This window comes from Rhinopithecus roxellana, chromosome 17 (assembly GCF_007565055.1).
Source record: "Rhinopithecus roxellana isolate Shanxi Qingling chromosome 17, ASM756505v1, whole genome shotgun sequence".
Taxonomy (NCBI): domain Eukaryota; kingdom Metazoa; phylum Chordata; class Mammalia; order Primates; family Cercopithecidae; genus Rhinopithecus; species Rhinopithecus roxellana.
In genome coordinates, this window is record NC_044565.1 from 55,659,194 (window position 1) to 55,683,884 (window position 24,691).

Consider the following 24,691-nt stretch of genomic DNA (forward strand, 5'->3'; position numbering starts at 1 on the left):
AGAAGCAGGGAGACCAGAGCTTGTATTCATTTATCAAACACTATTTCTGTACTGTACACTTTATGTTGATGGAGGCATCACTTAAATGAAAGAGAAATAATGACACAGTTATGAATAAATGTGTAAAGGAGATATTCATTATGTTACAAAGTCTGTTGAAAGAAGAAAAATTCCATAATAACACAAAAATAAATTCAAATCCATGGAATCCATTTTTCAAATTACTGTATGTATTCATATGTGTAATAAAAATGTATACAATTATTTTGCTCATTTTAAAAAAGCAATTTTGTCTTTACACAGCCCCAAATGGTGAAATGAGTAGACTCTAGATATGATCACGATTCCCTTATTCACAATACACAAAAATGAATAAATTACATTCCTTACAGAATGGCAAATTAAAAACCATAGGATCATCTAAATAGATTCAGAAAAAAAAGCATTTAATAAAATTTAACACTTCTTCATGACAAAAACTCTCAGTGAATAGGTATAGAAGAAAAGTACTTCAAAACAATAAAGGCCACATATAACAAACCTGCAGCTAACATTATGCTGAATGGAAAAGCTGAAAACTGGAACAAAACAAGGATGCCCACTCTCACCACTCTTAATCAACATAGTACTGGAAGTCCTAGCTAGAGCACTCAGGCAAGAGAAATAAGGAACATCCAAATTGAAAAAGAGGAAGTCAAATTGTCCCTTTTTGCAGATGCAGATGACATGATCTTGCATAGAAAAACCTAAAGGCTTTACCAAAAAACTCTTAGAACTGATAAACGAATTCAGTAAAGTTACCGAATACAAAATCAACATACAGAAATCAGTAGTGTTTCTAAATACGAACAATGAACTTGCTGAAAAAAATCAGTAAACCAATCCCATTTACAACAGCCACACACATACGCACATACACACACACACCTTAGAATAAATTTAACCAAGGATATGAAAGATCCCTACAAGGAAAACCATAAAACACTGGTAGAAAAAATTGACGATGACACAATGGAATGACATAACACGTTCATGGACTGGAAAAATCAAAGCTGTTAATATGACCATACTTCCCAAAGTGATTTAAAAATTAAATGCAAACCCTATCAAAATACCAATGACATTCCTCACAGAAATAAAAAAGAAAATCCTAAAATTTGCACAGAACCACATGAGGCCCCAAGTAGCCAAAGCAATCCTGAGAAACAAGAGTAAAGTTGAAGGTATTACACTTCCTGATTTAAAATTATATTACAAAGTTATAGTAACCAAAATGACATGGTACAGGCAAAAAATAGATAGACTAATCAAACAAGATAAGTATCCCAGAAATTAATCCATGTATCTCTAGACAACATACTTTTTTTTTTTTTTTTTACAAAGGGCACCAAGAACACACATTGAAAACATTTTCTCTTCAATAAATGGTGCTGGGAGAACTGGCTATTCACTTGCAGAAGAAGGAAACTGGACCCCCATCTCTCACTTTGTATAAAAATTCAACTCAAAATGGATCAAAGATCTAAATGTAAGACCCAAAACTATAAAACTACTAGATGATAAAAATAGAAGCAATGGTTCTAGACACTGGTCTGAGAAAAAACTGTATAAATAAGACCTCAAAAACACAGATAACAAAAGGAAAAATAAACAAATGGGATATATCAAACTAAAAAGGTTCTGCACAGCAAAGGAAACAACAGAGTGAAGAGACAAGCCATGGAATGGGAGAAAATATTTTCAAAGTATTCATTTGACAAAGGATTAATGTCAGCATATACAAGGAACTCAAACCTCTCAACAGCAAAAAAATAAAAAAATAAAAAATAAATCCTACTGAAAAATAGGCATATGATCTGAATAGACATTTCTCAAAAGAAGACAAATGACTGAAGATATGAAAAAACGGTTTAAATCACTAATCATCAGGGCAATGCAAATAAAACCCACAATAAGATATTATCTTATCCCAGTGAGAATGGTTATTACCAAATAGACCAAAAATGACAAATGTTGGTGAGGGTGGAGAGGAAAGGAAACTCACACTGCTGGTGGTAACGTAACCTGGTACAGCCACCCTGGAAAACAGTATGGCGCTTTCTCAAAAAACTAAAAATAGAACCGCCATATGATTCTGGCAAACCCGCCACTAGCATGTCTCCAAAGGAAAGAGAATCGGCGCGTCAAAGATGTCTCTGCACCCCATGTTAATTCTCGCAATGTTTGCGACAGCCAAGATACGGAACAAAGCTAAGCGTCCCACAACAGGTGAATGAATAAAGACAATGTGGTGTACACACGCAGTGGAGCACTATTCAGCCACACACAGAACGAAACACTTCCATTTGTGGCCGAGTGGTGAACCTGCAGGACATTACTTTAAGTGAAGTCAGCCAGGCCCACGAAGCTAAACACTGCATGTTCTCACTCATGTGGAAGCTGATCTCAGGGAACTAAGGAGTAGAATAGTGGTTACTAGAGGTTGGGAAGGGGAAAGGGTAAAAGAGATGTGGAGAGACTTTTTTAAGGATACAAAATTAGAGCTACATAGGAGGAATACTTCTAGTGTTCTATAGCACTGTAGAACGATGATAGTTAGCAACAATATATTGTATATTTTCAAATAGCTAGAAGAGAGCATATTGAATGTTCCCAACACAAAGAAATAATAAATGTTGGAGATGATGAATATAATTACCCTGATCTGAGCACTATATATGGTATGCATTGAAGCATCATCATGTACCCCATAAATATGCACAATTATGTGTTAATTAAAAAAAAACACAGCTTCACCCTATCCCTGTACGCCACACCCTACTGTCTACTTCTGTCATTTATTCTATCATCATATCCTGTTCTGAAATTTACTATCTGATCTAATGTGTTACTTTTTGCCACAAGAGAAAGTTTCTCCATTGAGAATAAATTAAGCAAAACACACAACAATATTAAAACAGCTGACATTTACTGTAAATCTGCAAGAAAAGAAAGGTAGCATGTCCATCTCAAGTATGCCAGATGAGTCTTTCCTTCTGTGATTTATATTTACAATAACTCATCTTAGAAAACAATTCTGGTTTGGAGGTATGGTAGGTTATTAAGGGTTTTGAATGACTAATACCAAGATATGAGAGGAAAGCAGCAAACTTCAAACCTAACGATACAAATAAAAATATGCACAAATGTATGGGTGCTTTGAAGGCGAAGGGAGGGAGAGGGAAGCAGCAAGAGGAGGACAGGAGGAAGGGAGAGAGGAGAGGAAAGCTCAGCTTTCTATCACACTCTTGACTTAAAAAAGGACAAAAACTCTACTTTGATAATAAAGTTCATGAATGAAGAAATGAAGTTTTAATATTATGAAATAAATATGCTATGCAAGAAATCTTTCGAGTAGCCAGACTTTAGTAGAGTAACTTAATATTTAGCATATTAAAATGAAGACTTATAAAGAAAAAGTTTTATTTAACATAATTTGAAGGTTAATGCTGTTGATTCAAATTGTGAATGTCCTGTGGATGTCCAGTAGATTTTTGTTACTATTTTTTAATAATAATAGTATGTTTAAGGCATAAAAAAAGATGTTATACATAGTAAAATGGTTACTATAGTGAAGCAAACAAACATATTCATCATCTCACCTGATTACCCATATTTTTGTTTTGTTTGTTGTGTGTGTGTGTGTGTGTGTGTGTGTGTGTCAAGAGCAGCTAAAACGTAGCAGGAATCCCCAACACAGTATGATTGTGTGACCTTTAGTCCTCATGTGGGGCACTGGACCTCTAGACTCACTCACCCACTTGTGCACTGCTTTGCATCCTCTAACCTACAGCTCCTCATTCCTCCCCACTGCCATCTCCTCACTTCTGGTGGCCACTGTTTGATTCTCCTTCTCTGCATGTTTGATCTTTTCCTCAGGTTCCACCCACAAGTGAGGTCATGTGGTATTTCCCTTTAATGTCTGGCTTGTTTCCCCTGGCATAGCGTCCTCCAGGTTCAACCCTGTTGTGACAAAGGGCAGGACCTCCTCCTTCTTTAAGACTGAGTAATATTCCATCCTATATATTTTCAATTGGTAATTGACAATTTACAATTATATAAACTTATAGGGCAAAAACAATGTTACGATTTATGAATGCAATACGAGATAATGAAACCAAGCTGGTTAACATATCTATGACCTCAAATACTTCATGGTTTTATAATGAAAACATTTAAGATAATATTCTTAGCAATTCTGAAACGTACAATAATCTGTTAAAAAGCTATCTTTGCCACACTGTGCAAGAGAACTTAAAAAAAATTCCACTGCATAACTGAGAGTCTGTGCCCTCTGACCATCATCTCCCCATTCTCCAATCCCCAGCCCCCGTAAGCACCGCCCTACTCTCTGCTTCCATGAGTTCAATTGCTTCAGATACCACATATAAGTGACAGCATGTGGTGCTTGTCTCTCTGTATCTGCGTCGCCAATTTTTAATTGGGTTACTTGTTCTTCTCCAATTAACTTGAATGAATTCTTCATACATTTTGAATATTAACCTCTTATCAGATACATGTTTTGCAAATATACTTTCCCCATCCACAGGCTGCTGCTGCTGGTCTTGTTTTCTCTGCTGTGCAGAAACTTTTCAGTTTGATGTAGTCCAATTTATCCATTTTGCTTTTGTAGTCTGAGCTTGTGGTGTGACAGCCAAGAAATTATCGCCAAGGCCAATATCGAGGAGCTCTTCTCCTACTTCTCTTCTAGGAGTTTTATGGCTTCTGATCTTACAGTTAAGACTTTCATCCATTTTTGGTAGATTTCCTATATGGTTAAGCTAAAGGCCCAATTTCACTCTATCACATGTGGAAGTCCAGTTTTCCCAGTAACATTTATTGAAAAGAATATACATTCTCCATTGTAGCCTCTTGATGCCCTTGTCCAAAATTAGTTGAACACATTTGTTTTGACTTATTTCCGGGCTCTGTATTCTGCTCCACTGGTGTATGTGTGTTTTTTATATCAACATCATACTGTTTTGATTACTACAGTAATATAATCTTAAATCAGAAATTGTGATGCCTTCAACTTTTTTCTTAGAACTATTTGGCCATTCAAGGTCTTTTGTGATTCCATATGAATATTTGAATTGTTTTTTTCTGTTTCCGTGAAAAATGTCATTGGGATTTTGATAGGGATTACGTGGAATCCTATATATCACTTTGGCTCATAGATGTTTTAGCAATGTTAATAACCATGAGCCCAGACACGAGCCCAAAATAACTTTCCATTTATTTCTATCTTCTTCAATGTTTTGAATTGTCTTCATCAATATTTTATAGTTTTCATTGTATAGGTTTTTTATCTCCTTGGTTATACTTATTGCTAAATATTTTTTTTCTGGTGCTTGCATTAATAAATGGGATTTTCTTGATTTTTCAGCTATTATTTGTGTATAACAATGCTATTAATTTTACATATTAATTTCATATCCTGACACTTTGCTGAATTTAATTATTGGTTCTAACAGTTTTTCTGTGAAATCTTTGGGGTTTTTACATAGAGAATCATGCCATCTGCAAACAGATAACTTTACTTCTTCCTTTCTGATTCAGATACCTTTTATTTATTTATTTTGTTTTTTGTCTGATTGCTCATGCAGGTACTTCCAGTGTCATGTGGAATAAAAGTGGTGAGACTGGCCACCCTTGCCTTGTGGAGGATCTCAATGTTAAAGCGTTTGTTTTATCATATTGATCATAACGTTAGCTAGGAATTTTTCATAAATGGCTTTATTGTGAACATGCTTTCTATACCTGAACTGCTGAGATTTTTCATCATAGATACTGGGCTTTGTCAAATGATTTTTCTGCATCAGTCTGTTAATGTGATGTGTCACATTGGTGAATCTGAAAACGTTAAACCGGCCTCACATGCCATGGAAGACTCCTACTTGGTCATTGTATGTAATCTTTCTGATGTGCTGTTGGACTTGGCTTGCTAAAGTCATTAGGAGAATGTTTGCATCATTTGTTCATCAGAAAAACTGGCCTGTAGTTTTCATTGTTAGTGACATCTTTGTTCAGTTTAGGTGTCACGGTGATGTTGGCTTTTAAAAATGCATATGTAATTATTTCCTCTAGATTTATTTGTTGAAAGAGTTGGAGAAGTATTGATATTATTTCTTCTCTGAATATTTGGTATAATTCAGCCATGAAGCCATCTCGTCCTATGCTTTCCTTTGTTGACAGGATTTGATTACTTCTTCTATGTCCCAATTTGGTTTTGGTCAGTTCAGTCTTTCAATTTTTTCCTGACTCAAACTTGGCAGATTGTATTTTTCCACAAATTTATCCATTTCTTCTAGGTAGTCCAATTTTCTGGCATATAATCGCTCATAATAGTCCCTTATGGTCCTTTCATTTCTGAGGTGTCCATGGTAATGCCTTCACTTCTTTTTCTATTTGAAACTTCTTTTTCATAGATTATAATATGGTTTGGCTTTGTATCCCCACTCAAATCTCATCTTGAATTATAATCCCCACAATCACCATGATCCCCACGTGTCAAGGGAGAGAACAAGCGGAGGTGATTGGATCATGGGGGCAGTTTCCCCCAGGCTGTTCTCATGATACTGAGTGGGTTCTCACAAGGTCTGATGGTTCTACAAGTAGTAGGTAGTTTCTCCTGCCTTAATTCTGTTCCCTGCCACCTTATGAAGAAGGTGCCTTGCTTCCCCTTCACCTTCCACTATGATTGTAAGTCTCCTGAAGCCTCCCCAGCCATGCAGAACTGTGAGTCAAACTCTTTCCTTTATAGAAATTATCCAGTCTCGACAGTTCTTCATAGCAGTGTTAGAATGGACTAGTACAGACAAAGAGTTTGCCAATTTTATTATATTTTAAAAAACAACTCTTAGTTTTACTAATTCTTTTTATTGTTTACTGTTGTCTTATTTCTGTTCTGATCTTCTTTCCTTCCTTCTGTAAACTTTTGGTTTACTTTGCTGTTCTTTATCTCATTTCTTGAGGCTTAATGTTACACTATTCATTTGGGGTCTTTATTTTGTTTTAATGTAGGTATTTATCACTATCAATTTCCTTCTCACAACTGTTTTTGCTGCATCCCAGAAGTTCTGGTATGTTGTATTTCCATTGTTGTTTGTCTCAAGACAGATAGTTTTCAAATTTCACTTTTGATTCCATAACCCATTGATTGTTCACGACAATACTGTTTAATTCCTACCTATTTATGAATTTTCCAAGATTCCTCCTGTTATTGATTTTTAGTTTCCTTCCATGTGGTCAGAGATGATACTAGATAGAATTGCAATACAAAATTTGTTAAGACTTGTTTTATGGCCTAACATATGGTCTATCCATGTGTATGTTCCATGTGTGCGAGAGAAAAATGTGTATTTTGCTGCTATTGCATGGAAAGTTCTTTATATATCTGATAAGTCATTTTGGCCCAAAGTACAATTCAAGTCCTGTATTTTCTTATTGATTTTCTATGTAGTTGATCTATCTATTGTTGAAAGTGGGGTGCTGAAGTCCCACATTATTGTTGTATTGCTATATATTTATCCCTTTATGTTCATTAATATTTGTTTTACGTATTTAAGTACTCCAATGTTGGATGCATATATGTTTATGATTGTTATGTCCTACTGATAAATTAGCACCTTTTCACTAGATAATGGCCTTTTGTCTCTTGTGACCAGTTTGGTTTAAAGTTTGTTTTATCAGATGTAAGTTTAACCACCCCTTCTCTCTTTTGGCTACCATTTGCATGGAATATTGTTTCCCTATCTTCAGTTTCAATATATGTGTGTCCTTAAAGATAAAGTGGGTCTCTTATAGCCAGTATATAGTTGGGATCATCTCTTTTTCAGTCCACTTCACCACTATATGTCTTGTGATGGGAGAATGTAGTCAATTTATATTTAAGGTGATTGCTGATACATAACAAATGACCAATGTAGTTCTCTCATTTTCTTGTTGTTGGTAATATTCAAGGTAATTGATAGATAAGGAATGACCAATGCCATTCTCTTATTTTCTTGTTTGTAATATTCAAGGTGATTACTGATAAATAAGGAATGACCAATACCACTTTCTTTTCTTGTTGTTTTGTAATATTCAAGGCGATTATTGATGATAAGGAATGACCAATGCCATTTCCTTATTTTCTTGTTGTTTGGAATATCCAAGGTAACTACTGATAGAGAAGGAATGATCAATGCTATTTTCTCATTTTCTTGTTGTTTGTAATATTCAAGGTGATCATTGATAGATAAGGAATTACCGATGCCATTCTCTTATTTTCTTGTTTATAATATTCAAGGTGATTATTGACACATAAGAAATGAGCAATGTCATTCTCTTTTGTTGTTGTTTGTAGATCCTCTGTTCCTTTCCTCCCCTCTTGTCTGCCTTTGTAATGTGATAATTTTCTGTGGTGCTCAGCTTTGATTCCTTTATTTTTACCCTTTGTATATCTGCTATCATTTTGTTGCTGTTGTTGCTTTGTGGATGTTATGAAGCTTATGTAAAATATCTTATAGTCTACAATTTTAAGTTGCTGACAACTTACTTTTTTTGTATACAAAAAAATCGAGCCTTTAACTTCTCCTCCACAGTTTATGTTCTTGATGTCACAATTTGCATCTTTTGACATTGTGAATACCTTAAAAGGTTATTGTGGCCTTAATTTTACTGTTTTGACTTTTTACCTTCATACTGGAGATATGTATGGGTTACACACCACCATGATGACACTGGAGTACGCTGAATTTGACTATGTACTTACTTCTACCAGTGAGTTTGGTAACTTCAGGTGTATTTGTGATAATGATTATCCTTTTCTAGCTGCTTGAAGTACTCCCTTAAGCATTTTAGATACAGCAAGTATACTGATAATGAAATCCTTTTTTTTTTTTTTTTAATCTAGGAAAGACTTACTTTCTCCATTTCTGAAGGACAGCTTTGCTGAGCACAGAATTCTTGGCTAATGGTTTTTGTGTTTGTTTTCCTTGTAGGTATCATACTATTCTTTCCTGGCTTTCAAGTTTTCTGCTGAGAAATCCATTGACAAACTAATGGAGATTCCCTTACATGTGACTTAACACTTTTGCTTCATTTAAAATTATCCTGTTTTGCCTTTGACTTTTGACACTTTTGATTAAAACGTTCCTTGGTGAAGAACTCTTTGGGTTGAATATGTTTGGGGATCTTTGAGCTTCATGAAATCGGATGACCATATCTCTCCCAAGACTGAAAACTTCCAAGTTTACAGTAAGTATTTTATTAAATAAGCTTTCTGTCCTTTTTTTCTGTTTTTGCTCTGAGTCCCATAATGCAGAACTTTCCTCATCTGATTGCTTCCTGTGAGTGCCGCAGGCTTTCTTCACTATTTTTATTCTGTTTTCTATTCAACTCACCAAATGAGTCATTCCAAAAGACCTATCTTCAAGTTCACAGATTTTTTTTTTCTGCTGCTTAATCTAGGTCTGCTATTGAAGTCCTCTATTGATTTTTTTTTTTTTAATTTCATTGAGTTATTCAGCTTCGAGATTTCCATCTGGTTCCTTTTTATGCTACCTGATTCTTATCTCTTCTAATCTTTAAGTAGGGCCTTTTGTAGGGGAAGATTTCCACATACAGATGGGCCTGAGGGTGCCAGCTGGGCAGGGTGCAGGGGTATAGTCTCTGTGCAGGTTCTTCAGTTGTAATGAATGTCAGTAATGACTGTGTGTCTAAGTGGTATAGGCTGTAGGAATTCAGGGCAATGATGGTGGCAGCATAAGTCCAGGGTCCCTGGTGGCAAGGGCTTTACGTATCCTACTGATTTTGTCTTCTCTGTAAAGGGGAGTCTCAGCTGAGGGAATCTGTCTTAGCACAGGGTCTGACACAGCCCTCAGGCAACTGCAGTGGCACTGAGATCCAGGGCACATGTGCACAGGGCAGCTGTGGAGCCAGGGCCCTGGGCTCTGGTGATGTGAAGCCATTGTGGCACCCGGTGCTCAAGGTGCAGATTCACTCTCTGGGGCTCAGTGGCTTCAGATTGTCCACGAAGCTGGGATCTGTTGTTCTGAGGCAGACTCTGGCAGCTCAGACCTGGGGGGCCAGGTTTTAGCTCTGGTTCTGACCCGGAGGGACTGGACACAGCACTGTCATGGCCCTGGGAGATCAGAGGTTCTCCAGAAGCTCAGCTCTTGGGATACAGGGCACAGCTGCAATCCTGGACCCAAAACCAACAGGGCACAGCAGCAACTAGAGCCCAGGAGATGAGGTGCCACACAGTGGTGGCTCGGGGATGGCGGGACATGGCAGTGGCCCAGGCCCTGTGAGGCCAGTGCAGCAGCAGCAAGGACCCAGGAATGGCAAGATGCTAGTGCAGCCTGGGACCCACAAGGTGTGGAGCAGTGCAGTGGGGACTCCACGCCCTGGGGATGCAGGAACCTCTGTAGCTTGAACTCTGGGAAGCTCGTCCAGTTTCAGGGAGGCAGGGAGCTGCTGCTGTTCACCCTGGAGGCTGTGGTGGCACAGCTCCGCCTAGGTTCTGATTCCTGGGGAACTGAGCTACTTGGTCTCCTGAGCCCCAGAAAGCAGAGCCACACACAGGACTCAGTGAGGGCTCCAGCTCGCCAGGGGCCTGAGGCCGTGCCTACCCTGCACGATGCCACCTTATATTTTAATTGATTTCATCTGTTTTGCTGAATTTGATGTTAAATCTTCATTTCAAGGAAAAAGAAAAAAAGGAAAGATCATAGTAAAAGTTGTTTCTATTAAAATTAAATGATACACTGCAGTGTATTAATATTAGAAACTTATTTAAAATTACAGTCACCTCAGACACCTTCTGTGGTTTATATTCTGCAATGACTTCTCTATATTAAACAATCCAAGGCTCTCTGAAACCTTAAAGTGCCTTTGGAATTATTAGAAAAAGACTCAATCATCTTGAGTGATGCTCTTACCTAACTTTCTTAAAATAAACCTGCACATCAGAGCATCCACACGTCAGAGCACCCACATACCAGGGCACCCACACATCAGGGCATCCATACACCATGGCACCCTCACACCAGGGCACCCACACACCAGGGCACCCACACATCAGGGCACCTGTACATCAGGACACTAGTACACCAGAGCTTCCACACAGCAGAGCACCTACATACCAGGGCACCCACACACCAGAGCACCCACACACCAAAGCATCCACACACCAAAGCACCCACACACCAGAGCACCCACACACCAGAGCACCCACACACCAGAGCACCCACACACCAGGGCACCCGCACACCAGAGCACCCGCACACCAGGGCACCCACACACCAGGACACCCCCATACCAGGGCACCCACACAGCAGAGCACCTATATACCAGAGCACCCCCAATTCTGGAGAGTTCTGCATGAACCAGGGCCACGTGTGAGCAGCTACAGCCTTGCCTGTGTAACTGGAGCTATTTTCACACCTGCTTCCCTGGCAGCTTTTGTTTCCTTTCCATTCCAATGTTGTCAGGCTGATAAAGTGTTCTAGTGAATAAGAGAAAGCTATTACAGACTCACACAATCTTTTAAACTAGGTAGCACTCACTAGCTCTGCTTCTCAGAAAGAAAGCCCTAAAACCCGTGACCACCAAGCTCGCTTAACTCACAAGCATCCTAAGCTCTGAAGACGCCACATCCAGCCACCCACGATTCCATCCCCGTTGTCTACGTGAACTGCATAAACATGTTTCCATCATAAATTTAATCATGATCTTCACTCACTAGCGTGTCAGTCATAAGGAAACTGATACTGTTCCCACCAGTCTGTTAGCAGAGGGACCTGTTGGCCCCACCCTCTGCCAAGGTCCTGGAGGGCAGGCCCTGGGCTGTCTCAGAGCGACTCAAAAGGGCACCATGGGGTTTGAACGTTGACCTGAATTCATTTCCAAAATCCTGCTCTTTTAAAATTTCTAGACTTCCCCAAACTTCAGTGATTGTCCCTGCACAAGGGACACTCTTCTTATCCTCCTCAAAGAGTTAAACGTCAGTACAAGCGATTCTTCTCAGAGAGTCTCTCTAAGTGGCCCTGAGAGATTATTTATCATTGATAACAGGGAAGTCTAAATTCTTAAAGTAATTTGAAGGACACTAGACATTTTGAAATATTACGTATATTTAAATTAAAAAGTACTTTTCATCTTCCAGGAAGGTCCCCAGTGGTGGACGCTGACACTTGCCATAATACTGGCTGAACTTGAGGAGCAATGGCAAAGCAGGTCTCAGGACAGCATCTTTGGGGCCAGAAGGATTTGTATCTCAGGCAATTTCTAAAGCAAAAACAACTGGATTATTTGTTGCACACCCACATACCAGAGCACCTAAAGAAAGCTTTAGGGCTTTCTTTCTGAGAAGCAGAGCTAGTGAGTGCTACCTAATTTAAAAGATTGTGTGAGTCTGTAATAGTTTTCTCTTATTCACTAGAACACTATCAGCCTGACAACACTGGAATGGAAAGGAAACAAAAGCTGCCAGGGAAGCAGGTGTGAAAATAGCTCCAGTTACACAGGCAAGGCTGTAGCTGCTCACACGTGGCCCTGGTTCACGGAGAACTCTCCAGAATTGGGGGTGCTCTGGTATACAGGTGCTCTGGTGTAGGGGTTCTCTGGTGTGTGGGTGCCCTGGTGTGTGGGTGTCCTAATGTACAGGTGCTCTGGCATGAGGGTGCCCCGGTATGCGGGTGCCCTCGTGTATGGGTGCTCTTACCTGCAAAGGTAAGAATGGCCTGGCAGCATGCTGACTCCCCTTCCTGCCTCCAGCCACTCCTCAGGACGAAGGCTCTTCCTACTCAGAATTTAAATTCGACCTGCAGTGCACAGCACGCGCACCTCAGCGCTTCTGATGTATCTTGTGATTCTTTTTGAGGTTTCAACATTTCTCATTCAGCTACAAAGTCCATTTTATATTATCCTTGTCAAGTTCTACTTACTTTGATAGCTTTAAAAGCATGCCTTTCATTGATTCATTAGCAATAAAGCAGTAACACTGGAATACTCTTCATTCAATCTGCTGCACTTCAGTCTAGATCTTGGGATTGGAAAATGGGACTCCCTTCATTCTTACGGAAAGCTAACTTGAGACAAAAAGCAGATTTTGGCTTGTGATAGAAAGCCTGGTAAGGAAAGTTAGACCTAAAAGTTCCAAACTGAATTCCACATCCACCCACCCCAAGGTGACAAAAGGTTTCTGACAATCCATTTCTATACACATTTAGCCAGATCCAGGTTCAACCATCTAAAATAGAAGGACTCTATCAAATATTCACATACCTCCAGAAGAAAAAACAGATCGTAGCTGACTTATTTATTAGTGCAGCCACATTGGCCTGAGTAGTTGTATCACATTTTCAATGTCAAAAGCCATTTTTTACAGCCTAGAAAGGAAGATATGGCAGCACAGCAGACACGATGAAAGTCAAAGGCAAAGGCCCAGCGGTGTGAGAAGTGGATGCAGCGGTGTGAGAAGTGGATGCCAGAGAGGCAGTGCTGTGGATTCCAGTTCTGGGAAGAGGCATCCCAGCTGCTCCAGTCTCTGCTTTCTGAGGGACACTGAGGACATTCATCATGGGTTTTTCCAGGGCGTGTGAAGGGCAGCACCTTACATTAACATAAAGACATCTAAGTGAATATTTACATGGGATGGGAGGCAAGCAGAGGAAAAATATAAGTAAGTATTAGGGCGGAAAGGCTTCACAGCAAATTCAGCAAAACAGGTGAAATAAATTAAACACAGAAAGAAATCAATCACAGATCTGGCATAATGAAGGCATGTGCATGGCAGTAAGACACCAATAACAGGTGAAAATTCTAGAGAACAATAAAATACAGGTGGAGGCCCATGCCATGGTGATCCCATCACACAAAGCTCAAGAGACTCTGTGACTCTGGTAGGAAAAGGGTGATTCTTCCTGTGTTTACGGGTGTCCAGGCTGTGACTTTAGACAATGATAGGATCCAGACAAAACCCCGCCACAGCCGCTGTGCCACAGAGACCTGAACGGGGAGCCTTGGGACCTGGGTTTTGTGTTCCCTTTCCTTCCCCAGCAAGTGTAGTATATATATTTGGTTATAGAAATAGTCGTTCTGTGTAAGTGTGTCAACATCTTTATGAGTAACGGTGAGCCTCGTGTCCAACCTGACATTCCCACTATAGTGCAGGCGGCCTCTGTGCAAGAGCCCACCCTTCAGCTGAGGATACTTCCTGGCACTGAACAATGAATGCTCCACATAACGGCTGAAGGGTTCTCGTTCGTCTTGTCTTTCTTTCTGGGACAAAACACCCCTTCCTTTCTGTGCAATTTTCTGAGTATAATTGTCCCATCTGTCTCCCGAATATACACATCAAATCAGCTACAGGGACCAGGCCTATCCAAGGTCTTACAGAAACATTATTATTTATCAAACTATTTATTACCATTTGTTTATTTAAGTGGAATTAAACTGTGGCTGTGAATGAATTTTATTTATATTTTTTATTTGTACCTAATGAGATGATATGCTATAGTAGGAAAAAGCGGATTTTGAGGGAAAAATCTAAGTGTATAAGTATATGACTCTTCACCAGCCCTTGTGAGCCGAGTAAAACTGGGCAACTCATGATTCCTCTGTTTATCTGCTGCCCTATGAAATGTGAATAATCATGCATCCCTCGTCCATTTCATACACTTTTTATGAAGATCCAATGAAAATAGAAGTTATTTTCCTATGACAAAATATCAGTGTCAGGAATTCCTATGCAGATGGAACCCTCTAACTTTCATGTCCTTTTTCACGTGGTTTTCATCATCCATTTTCTGTGTGTTATATGCAATCTGACTTGGGTTTTGAAGGTTTTGCCGTGCTGGAAATACCACATGTAAATTCCATCCAATCAAAGAGGCGCACTTCATTCTTCCTCATTTCGTTAAGTACGAACAGGGTGATCACCAAGAACAAGCCACTGTGAAGGGGAATAAAAGCGGCTTAGGAGACTTTGCAAGCCGCTTTTGTTTTCCGAAAGCATGACATGTCATGATGCAGACGTGCATCCAGCTCTCCATACCATGCACCCGAAAGACAGTGTGCGTCCACTATTACCAAGGAGCTCTCCATACCTTGCACCCCAATGACAGCGTATGTCCACTATTACCAAGGAGCATGGTGAGAAGCCTCAGGGTCGGGCACCAGGTGAGCATCCTGACCCCTCCGTGACATGCGGGGGAGGCCAAGCTTCCAGGTGAGGGTGGAGAGTTGGCGTGGGCATCGTGTGGCACGCATCGGAGCAGGGAGGAGACGAACGTGGCTGTGGGACCTAGGATGCAGAGGTGAGCTGGAAAGCCCAGCCTGCACATTGGCTCTTCTGTAAGCAATGGAGTCATGGATGGTTTCTAGGCCAGGGGCAGCAGGGTCCTGAGAAAGAACCTCATTGGAGGGAGGGTGAGCAGGAGCTTGGCATCCTCACTACTGAACCACGCTCAGAGCAATTCAATCCTCATAAAATCTATGTATAGAACGGTGTCAAATCCAACTGCCCATGGTGATTTTAGGTATTAAAACAGATTTTGTGGTGACCGGCTGCTGAGTAGGCTGGCAGAGCGCCTTAAGGAGCACGCATGTGGTTCCTGACTTGTGAGCCTTGGCGGGTGTACACACCTCTCTGAAGCAGTGAATGAAAGTGTAAAGGACACCGTATCTAAGAATTTAAATGTCTAAGCAGCTAAGGTGGACCTCGTGCAGAACCTCATATGGCAACTACCCTTATCTAAGTTGTAAGCCTTGCAGCAGATGCCTGAAACCATGGACAGAACAAATCCCAGCCAAGGCCTCTGCGCGGCACAGCTGGCAGCGACAGAATGTACGTGGGGCCACCCCACACTCACCCCGCCCCCACCAAACCCTCCCAGCCTCGTGGCAGAGCCCGGCCTGCTCCCATGCTTCAGCAGAGGGAAGTGTGTGTTGCTCTCAGGGAAAGGAACCCCTGAATTCCCCTAACTAAGGGGGTGGCAAAAGGTTGTCAAATAACTCATGAAGAACTGGCTCCCTCAGCCTTTCGGAGGGTGAACTTCAAACAACTCACCAAGAACTGGCTCCCTCAGCCTTTCTGAGGGTGAACTTCAAACAACTCACCAAGAACTGGCTCCCTCAGCCTTTCGGAGGATGAACTTCAAACAGCTCACCAAGAACTGGCTCCCTCAGCCTTTCTGAGGGCGAACTTCAAACAGCTCGCGAAGAACTGGCTCCCTCAGCCTTTCTGAGGGCGAACTTCAAACAACTCATCAAGAACTGGCTCCCTCAGCCTTTCTGAGGGCGAATCTCAAACAGCTCGCGAAGAACTAGCTCCCTCAGCCTTTCTGAGGGCGAACTTCGGTCCGGTTCCAGTGGGTGGGATGGAAATGAAGGAACACCGTGGAGGTTTTTTCCTTCCTGGAGATGGATCCATGGCACTGCTTTGGGGGTGGTACCCTGTTTCCCTTCTTTCCTTCATAAAAAGAAGATACGTTATCTTGAAATACAGCCACCACTTTGCAAATATCCTCAATGAACATGAGGATAAAACCCACAAGCTAAGGATGGTGCCGCAGGATGACAGAAAGATAGTGGGAGGAAACCACAGCACACAGCCGGATTTCTTGTTCAGTGAGAAGAGCAAGCCGTATTCACTCAAACCACCATAAGCTGAGAGGATTTCACAGCACACACGGCCCTTCCTGGGCGGAGTCCCCAGGTTTTCACAATGCCAACACCCTAGGGCCACACACGCTGACAAAATGACACACGGCAGGGCTCAGGCCAGGCCGACAAGTGAGTTTTTCCTTTCTCCATTTGTCTTTTCCCTGAGGTACATACATGCAGAAACCTAAAACTTAGGTAAATATGTGCACATTAGAAGTCTATTGACTTAACAAAAGAAGTTCAACTACAAAAAGAAAGCTCAATACAAAGTGTTTATTTTTAAATTATCTTGAGAGAATCAAATCTCATATCAATAATCAATAAATCATGCATCAAACAACAGACCGTGTCACTCAGCTGGTTGGAAAAGACACTGCTTTTTCCTTTTCTGGTAGTAATAATTTCACCATTACTACACTAGGAAGTTATCAAAATAACATTACTCAACCCTAGGCAACACCAACATAGAGCAATAACCCAAGGAATGTACAAAAATAAAGAATAAATGAAGAAATGTCGTAACCACATTGCACTGGTTCTTTCCAAATGTTTGAAAGACAGGCAGCACCGGATAATGACCCAGAAATGGGTCTTGAGGTCACTCCTGGCTCTGCCATTTACACATGTGTCCCTGTGCAACCTCTTTAACGTATCTTTGCCTCAGTGTCCTCATCTATAAAATCGGAATGAAAATCCCAGTCATTATCTCATAGGGTAGTTAAAGGTCATACCATGAATGCCTGAAAGTATTAGCAAAAATGTAGCTATATTTTTCTCCTTAGTCTTATCCATACATGACATAATTTCATTTATATTTTTGCTTATTATCTTCTCCCGCTATAATGCACACTCTCTGAAAGCAAGAACTCGTCTATTTTTTGCTTCTTTCAGCACAGAGGGCAGTGCTTAGCACTCAGGGGTATACAACGTTTGTTAACCGAACGACGGAATCGATGAGTGTGCGCCTGCAATCACAGCATGCGCAGAGGCTTTGTCTAGTGTTTATGAAGTTTAAAATCATCAAATGGATCATTTGTAGAAATTTATAATCATGGTCAGGCACGGTGGCTCACGCCCGTAATCCCAGCACTTTGGGAGGCTGAAGCGGGCGGATCACGAGGTCAAGGGTTGAGACCATCCTGGCCAACATGGTGAAGCCCCATCTCTACTAAAAATACAAAAATTAGCTGGGCATAATGGCTGGCACCTGTAATCCCAGCTACTCAGGAGGCTGAGGGAGAATTGCTTGAACCCGGGAGGCGGAGCTTGTAGTGAGCCGAGATCGCACCACGGCACTCCAGCCTGGGTGGCAGAGCAAGACTCTATCTCAAAAAAAAGAAAAAGAAAAAGAAAAAGAAATATATAATCATTATTTGAAAGGTTAATGAATTGAAGGAATCAAAATTGGTGATTGACATTTAATGCTCAAGAAAAATTATACTCAAATGTAATATTAACAAATTTCCCATTAAACACAATAAAAATAATATCTCCCCGAAAATATACAATCTCACCAGGTATTCAACAATGTCTAGACATATGTGCTTAACCCTATATCTGCACTGAGGAGAGTCTCAGACCTATCTCCACCTCTCAGCCTCTCCACACCCACAACGTGGACCTGTGGATCCCGAGTCCCCTGTGATAAGTGTGAGGTCTGAAGGTCTCCACATCAGAGGGACCAGGGGTCGGGGGCTCCAGGGCGTGGAATCCTGCATGCAGGTCGCACCTCAACGGTACAATCAGAGCCTCTCTCTGTCAGGCTCTCCACAGCTGCTCAGGCAATTCAGATGCTCAAGAGTCACTTCGCGAAGAATTCAAGGCGCAAGTGAACTGAGCCGGGCTGCCTGGCTCCACTCTGACATCAGGCAACCGTCCAGCCTCGGGATGTCCACACTCCTAACTCAGGCCTCAGGAGCCTTCTCCGCTCCACCTACAGCAAGTCTCTGGGGAACCACCTCAGTGCCATTCATTTAATTTAAATGCCTCTCTTTAAAAAGTGTCTTACCCTGATATTGTCCTCTGAGCCTCTCACAGGTACACTCCGCTGGCCAGCAAATCAGCCCTGAAACACAGCACAGATCCCCTGCTGTCCACGCTCTGCTTCCGACATTCACTCAACACCCCAGGACCTGTGCGGGCCATTTCACTAAATGCACCATTGGCCCACCTGGTGCTGAGGCTAAATGGAAACCTCAGCCTGGCCTGAGTCCTCCTTCCTCTCAGACACACAGCCCACTCTTCAGCAGCATGTGACATGGAGCCTCCGAGGACATCCCGCTTCTGGCCACTTATCTACAAATTCACCAAAATCCCAGAAGGGCAGGGACGGCTGCCCCTCCTGCACCCTGCACGGGCTCTCCACCTTCCTCCCTGCTTCCTGGAGCAGCTTCCTCACAACAGCCAGGGTGACTTTTCTTAAATGAGAAGCTACCCCAATCACTCCAATTTTAAACAAACTTCAGCTGACTCTCTCCTACTCACAGGATAAAATCATTAACCACATTACAAAACACAGCGCCCTCTACCCGTCTCCTCCGTACCACGGTGTCGCTCACTCCACAGGAACCGTCATTTCTGCAAATGTATCCCACAAGTGTTCACTGCCAGCCTTCTCCAGTTGTCTACAAGCTCTGCAACGGCGAGAATTCCGCCTCGGTCTCTGCGGATGGCCCGAGAAGCGTCTTATCCATAGAAGTTGTTTATTAAATAGGGTTGGATAAACTCATGGATAAACAAGCAAACTAGTAATTTTATATTTTGTGCTGATCTAACATCTCACAACTGCCTCATTCTTAGAAATGAGCGAGGTGAAGCCTCGGGCTACCTGGCTGCTCTGGCGTCCCTGGAGAATGAGAGCCGGAGAGCCTTCCCACCTGTCCTGGCCTTTCGTCACCTGGGGATAAATGTACACCTGCTCATCCAGAAGAGGATGTAAAACGTGGAGGAATGCAGACAGTTTCTCTTAGCATCCGTAGGTATTCCTAGTTCTAACTAATCACCCTGTGTTTGGTCTGTCTGCATCCTGACCTATCTGGCGACTCCATGCTCTGTGGGGTAGAGGGTATGTGCTCCTGGGCTCTTTTCTGTGGGGTAGAGGTATGCACGCCTGGGCTCCAGCATCGAAGTTCACAGAGCCTCCTGCACTCCCTTCATCCTGAGGCCAGACTCCTGCGTCAGTCTAATACAAGATATTCAGGACAACCCAGGGGCTCTGCTCACCTGTAAAACACTCGTTCTGTGGTTTACACGGAAGACATAAAATAAATGAGACAAAGCCCCTGATCCCTTAAACTCACAATTCATTGCCAGGACTTTCTGTTACTGACTGTGCATACAATGAGGACATAAATGTGTCTCCAAAACATGAACTCTGGCACAGCGGATGAAATGGATCCTGGTGGGGAGAGGCAGGTGCAGGGAGGAACCATGTAAGTTCATCTCCAAGTGCTGCTGAGGTCGCGGGCCTGGGCCTGGAGGGGTGGTGAGGATGGAGACAGGCGAGCTGGCAGGATGAGGGGCAGCAGGGACGGGCAGGCAAGGCTCTGGGTGGGAAATCTGCAGGGGGTACGGAACGCAAGCCTGGAAGCAGGCCCGGGAGGAGCGTGGGGACCTCCCACTGGGGCTCCCCACTGGAGTTACTTGTGAAGCTCCCAATGTCAGAAGAGAAGTGCATCAGCAAGGTCTGCAGTCTGGTAAGGTGGGATCTCCTGGGTCCCAGTTTCTCCTGACCACACCCACCAAGCCTTGGTTGCTTGAGGCAGGGATGCTGGCTTGGGAGGGCACACAGGCTACAACCCCAGGGTCGCACTCACACTCCAGGGAGTGTGGCCTTCTTGACCTGTTTCTCCCCCTACAGGAAAAATAGATTTTCTTTCTGAATTAACCATAAATATCCTTTACTGAATGTTACCTGTTGGCTAACCTGTCTTATTCTCTTTTCTGAGACTTTTCATCATATCCACCAATTAAAAAAATAAAACCCCATGAATGAAAATAACTAAAAATGTTCACAAAGATGAGAGGAACAGAGCTGCATCAGGCCATGCCTTCTTTCCACTATCCACCAGTCAGCCAGATGGCTTCAGGGGTGCAGCAGGAACCAACCACACCCGACACAGCAACAGTGGACCCACGGCTCCGTGTGGAATCACACTTTATATGCGCCAAAGCACTGAGCTCTGCAAAGCTGGTCAACACAATCATAACACTTGATGTAATACATGCAACAAAATACTATAGTTCAAATGAATCATAATGTTTCTTTTGAAATGCTCTAAAAACCTCAAAAAGAGGCCAGGTGCAGTGGCTCACGCCTGTAATCCCAGCACTTTGGGAGGCTGAGGCAGGCAGATCACCTGAGGTCAGGAGTTCGAGACCAGCCTGGCCAACATGGTGTGACACCCCCCCCCCCCCTTCTACTAAAAATAAAAAATTAGCCAGGCGTGGTGGTGGACACATGTAATCCCAGCTACTCGGAAGGCTGGGGCAGGAGAATCGCTTGAACCTGAGAGGTGGAGGCTGCAGTGAGCCGAGATCACGCCACTGCCCTCCAGCCTGGGTGTCTCAGTCAGAGGCCGTCTGGGGATGGGGAGGGTGGGGAACAAACCAAAAAAAAAAAAAACCCTCAAAAAGAATTACCCTTTCATTCAGAGGTCTGCAAAGCCCTCTCACTTTTCCTGCCATCTTGGTTATAACTAACACTGTATTTCCTATAACACTGAAATTCCTAGGTTTCCTTTAGAACAGCCCCTGCTGCCTCTGAGGCTGAGGCTGCCGCTGGGTTTTGGGGCTTGCTGGCCCCTAATTCCTGATTTAATGGAAAGCCCTCTGCTGCGAGTTTGAAGGCAAGGTTGTAAGCTTGCTCAAAAGAAGAAAACTGTGCTGCTGACCTGACTCCTAAATGTCCTTCTGGTGAAAAAGAATCTTTACCCGGATGCAGACTTCATGGCAAATCATTCTGTGGAAACCTCTCTTCCCTGAGAACATGTTCAAAGCTGCCGTGGGGAATTCACATCCCACTGAGACAGTCTCCACAGCAGAACATGATCTCCTGCACCACACATCACTGTCCTGACCATCGTGCCCTCACCGCACCACTTTCAGAGGACCTGACCCTCGCTGTCCTCACCGCACCCACCTTCAGACGACCTGACTATACCTGCCCTCACCGCACCCACCTTCAGACGACCTGACTATACCTGCCCTCACCGCACCCACCTTCAGAGGACCTGATCACTGCCACACCCACCTTCATACGACCTGACCCTCGCTGCCCTCACCGCACCCACCTTCAGAGGACCTGATCACTGCCACACCCACCTTCATACGACCTGACCCTCGCTGCCCTCACCGCACCCACCTTCAGAGGGCTGGTGGTTAAGGCTTCCCCAGCCTGGGACCTCCATCCTCTTCAGGGCACTCTACCTGCATGCTGGGCTTATGGTTTGGGTAAAATTGGATGAAATGAGTAAGAACGTTTTGAGAAAAAGTATGAGCTTATTCTGTGCTTTTCACCCAAAACCTCCACATTTCTGGTAGAGCGTGGAGAGAAGCATGTCCCCTCCAGGGACACAGCCAGCGGTCCCCTGCAGTGGCTGTGCTTTCCGGTGTGAGGCACATGAGGTCATAAGGCTACCCGCCTTGCCCACTCTGTCTTACTTCCTGTTCCCCTGCAGGCCTCAAGGACATAAGCTAATCGCCCCCCACACAGAGCGCATGTCCAGGTGCCCCTTACTCTGGAGAATAGGGGAGGAGCGGCCTGAGGCTGCACACCCAGGAGCTGCTGGACCAGGTGGGAGGAGGCCAGCTCTGGGGACGCAAAATCCTCCTGACAAGGAGACAGATGCATGCAGTTTAACGCGGGGGGTCATTATGTCCAAAATCGAATTGTACGAGAAACAATCTGCCCAATATTGGAATGTGTGGCCAGAAGTCCCACCCTCACTTTCCGATTGCACACAGGGTAATCTCTCCCTGTGAATGTCAGTTATTCTTGTGATCATTCCCATATAGCCAGTGCTTCATTTCATGGACTGAGGTAGCAGTCAGTGCAGTACCGCCAGCTGCCAAGTGCAGAACGGATGGCATTTCAGCCCCGCCTGGCGCGGTCAGCTAGTCCTGCAACAGGCAAGTTACGTTCTTACGCTTGGAGACTGTGTCAGATACTTCAACGACCACCATGGACTTCTCCATCTGTATTTAATTCTCCTCAATTTTTAACATACCTTAAACTCCACGTTCAAACCCCTGAATCATCAGTATCTTTAGAGGATAACCTGATACATCAAACAGAGAATTACTGTCTGTCTTAAGGGCCAGAGGGATCAGCAGAGGTTAAAAAGGGCAGCCTCAGATCAGGGCATAAGAAGCATCCTTTGAAAAAGTCACAGCTACGAAAATAAAACGGAAGTTTAGGTAATCGAGCAAAATACACATCTGCTGATTTTTATCATTTTCAGTAATTTGTTATCTTACAAACGGCTGCGATGCACACACAGGTCATTTTGGCTGTTTTTACCTGCTTGGTCTTTGAATATTTTTGATATGACGACGGGGACGTTGTGCTCAGAACCTCCCTGAAAGGCAAAGCCATCAGAAAGAAACACGGTTATCATGATTCACACTAAAAAGTTCTTCGAAAATAAAAAGCAGGAATACAGAAAACCATTTACCTTTATACTCAGGCCCAAGCCGCCAACTGCCTGTCTGCGAAGTGTCACAGTTCTGTGCTTTAAAAAAAGTTCAGAAAACAAACCAAGTTTAGGTTAAAATGCACTATTGGAAAGTGAATTCAAAAGAAATTCTTCATGTAAACTGAAATACTTGTTAAATTATATTTCCAAAGCAACCTTGGCTAAATATGACAGTAATGACACTATTTCAAACCTTTAATGTGTGGTGTTGCACGTATGAAAACAAAGACAGTGATAAAGAATAGGCCCCGTGAAATCCAGGGAGAGTCTCTGCACAGCTGCCATCCCATCTGCAATCTGCCTGTGAGGAACGGAGCTCCGTGAAGAAACGAGGGGCCCACCTTCTCCAAGGTGGTGAAAGGGAAGTGGGGCAGGACACTCAGTCCTGTTTTAAATCTGGTCTCTTCCCGCCAACCCCAGGATGGGCTCCCTCTTCACTGTGCATCTCTGCTGAGGTCGGCCGTGTTTAGGACAATCTTCAACCAATACTAATTCATGAATGATCAATTTTTCCACAGCCTCTGACCACAGGTGCCTGGGATATTTAAGCGTAGGTTGTGATAAAAAGCTGAAAGCACAATAGGCCCTTAACTGGCTAGTGAAATGGTAAAAATCTCCAAATCTCTTGCGCATTAAGCCATGCACCTGTGTTTGCTAATCTGATGAATGCAACTGTTGCCAACTTCAGGTAGACAAGGGTGACTGGTGCCGCTCTGAGGGGTGTACGAGGTGGCCTGGGGTAGATGGACAGTGGCCAAAGGGTGCCTTTACCTCAAAAAGACACTACAGGAAAAACAGAAGTGACAGACTTTCTTTGAGTTCTAGGTGGAAACATGAGCATGTTTGGGCTGAATGGCTCTGAAAGGAATCTGTTGTGCAAAGCAGGGACGAAGAAGTCAGATGGTGGCAGAGCTCATGCCGAAGGGTGGACCTGGGAGCTCCCGCCCTGGACAGCGGTGCAGGTGCAGATGCAGGAAGGCTGCTGTGAGGACTTCCACAGCCTGAGACACCCCAGGAATGTCCTTCTTAGGGGGAATACTTTATAAATTCAAAGGAAAGAAACCAAAAATTAGAGCAAATATACCTGCATTAAAATTTTTTGCGCATATATTTTTAACTGACAAAAATAATTTTATACACAGAAAAAGAGCTGTATTTCAGGGATCTTGCTACAGAGTGATCATTTTGACTTTTTCTTGGTCTTAGGCTGCGTTCCAGATACTGTGAACAGCAAAGTCAGAGCCACCCTGGGACGTCCATACCGTGGGCTCTTATCACATCCACATTCTCAGTATCTACCTGAA

At 43.0% G+C, this 24,691-nt stretch overlaps 1 protein-coding gene across 1 annotated transcript in view; it reads right to left on the minus strand.

Annotated features, from left to right (window-relative positions):
- Nucleotides 1-24,691, minus strand: part of SNTG2 (syntrophin gamma 2) — a 383,842-nt gene that overhangs the window by 215,995 nt on the left and 143,156 nt on the right. Inside the window, exons 3-4 of the mRNA XM_030921522.1 lie at nucleotides 23,367-23,423; nucleotides 23,213-23,270 (exon numbers count right to left, since the gene is read on the minus strand). Of these exons, the coding sequence (XP_030777382.1) occupies nucleotides 23,213-23,270; nucleotides 23,367-23,423 (115 nt within the window). The remainder of the gene's footprint in view (nucleotides 1-23,212; nucleotides 23,271-23,366; nucleotides 23,424-24,691) is intronic.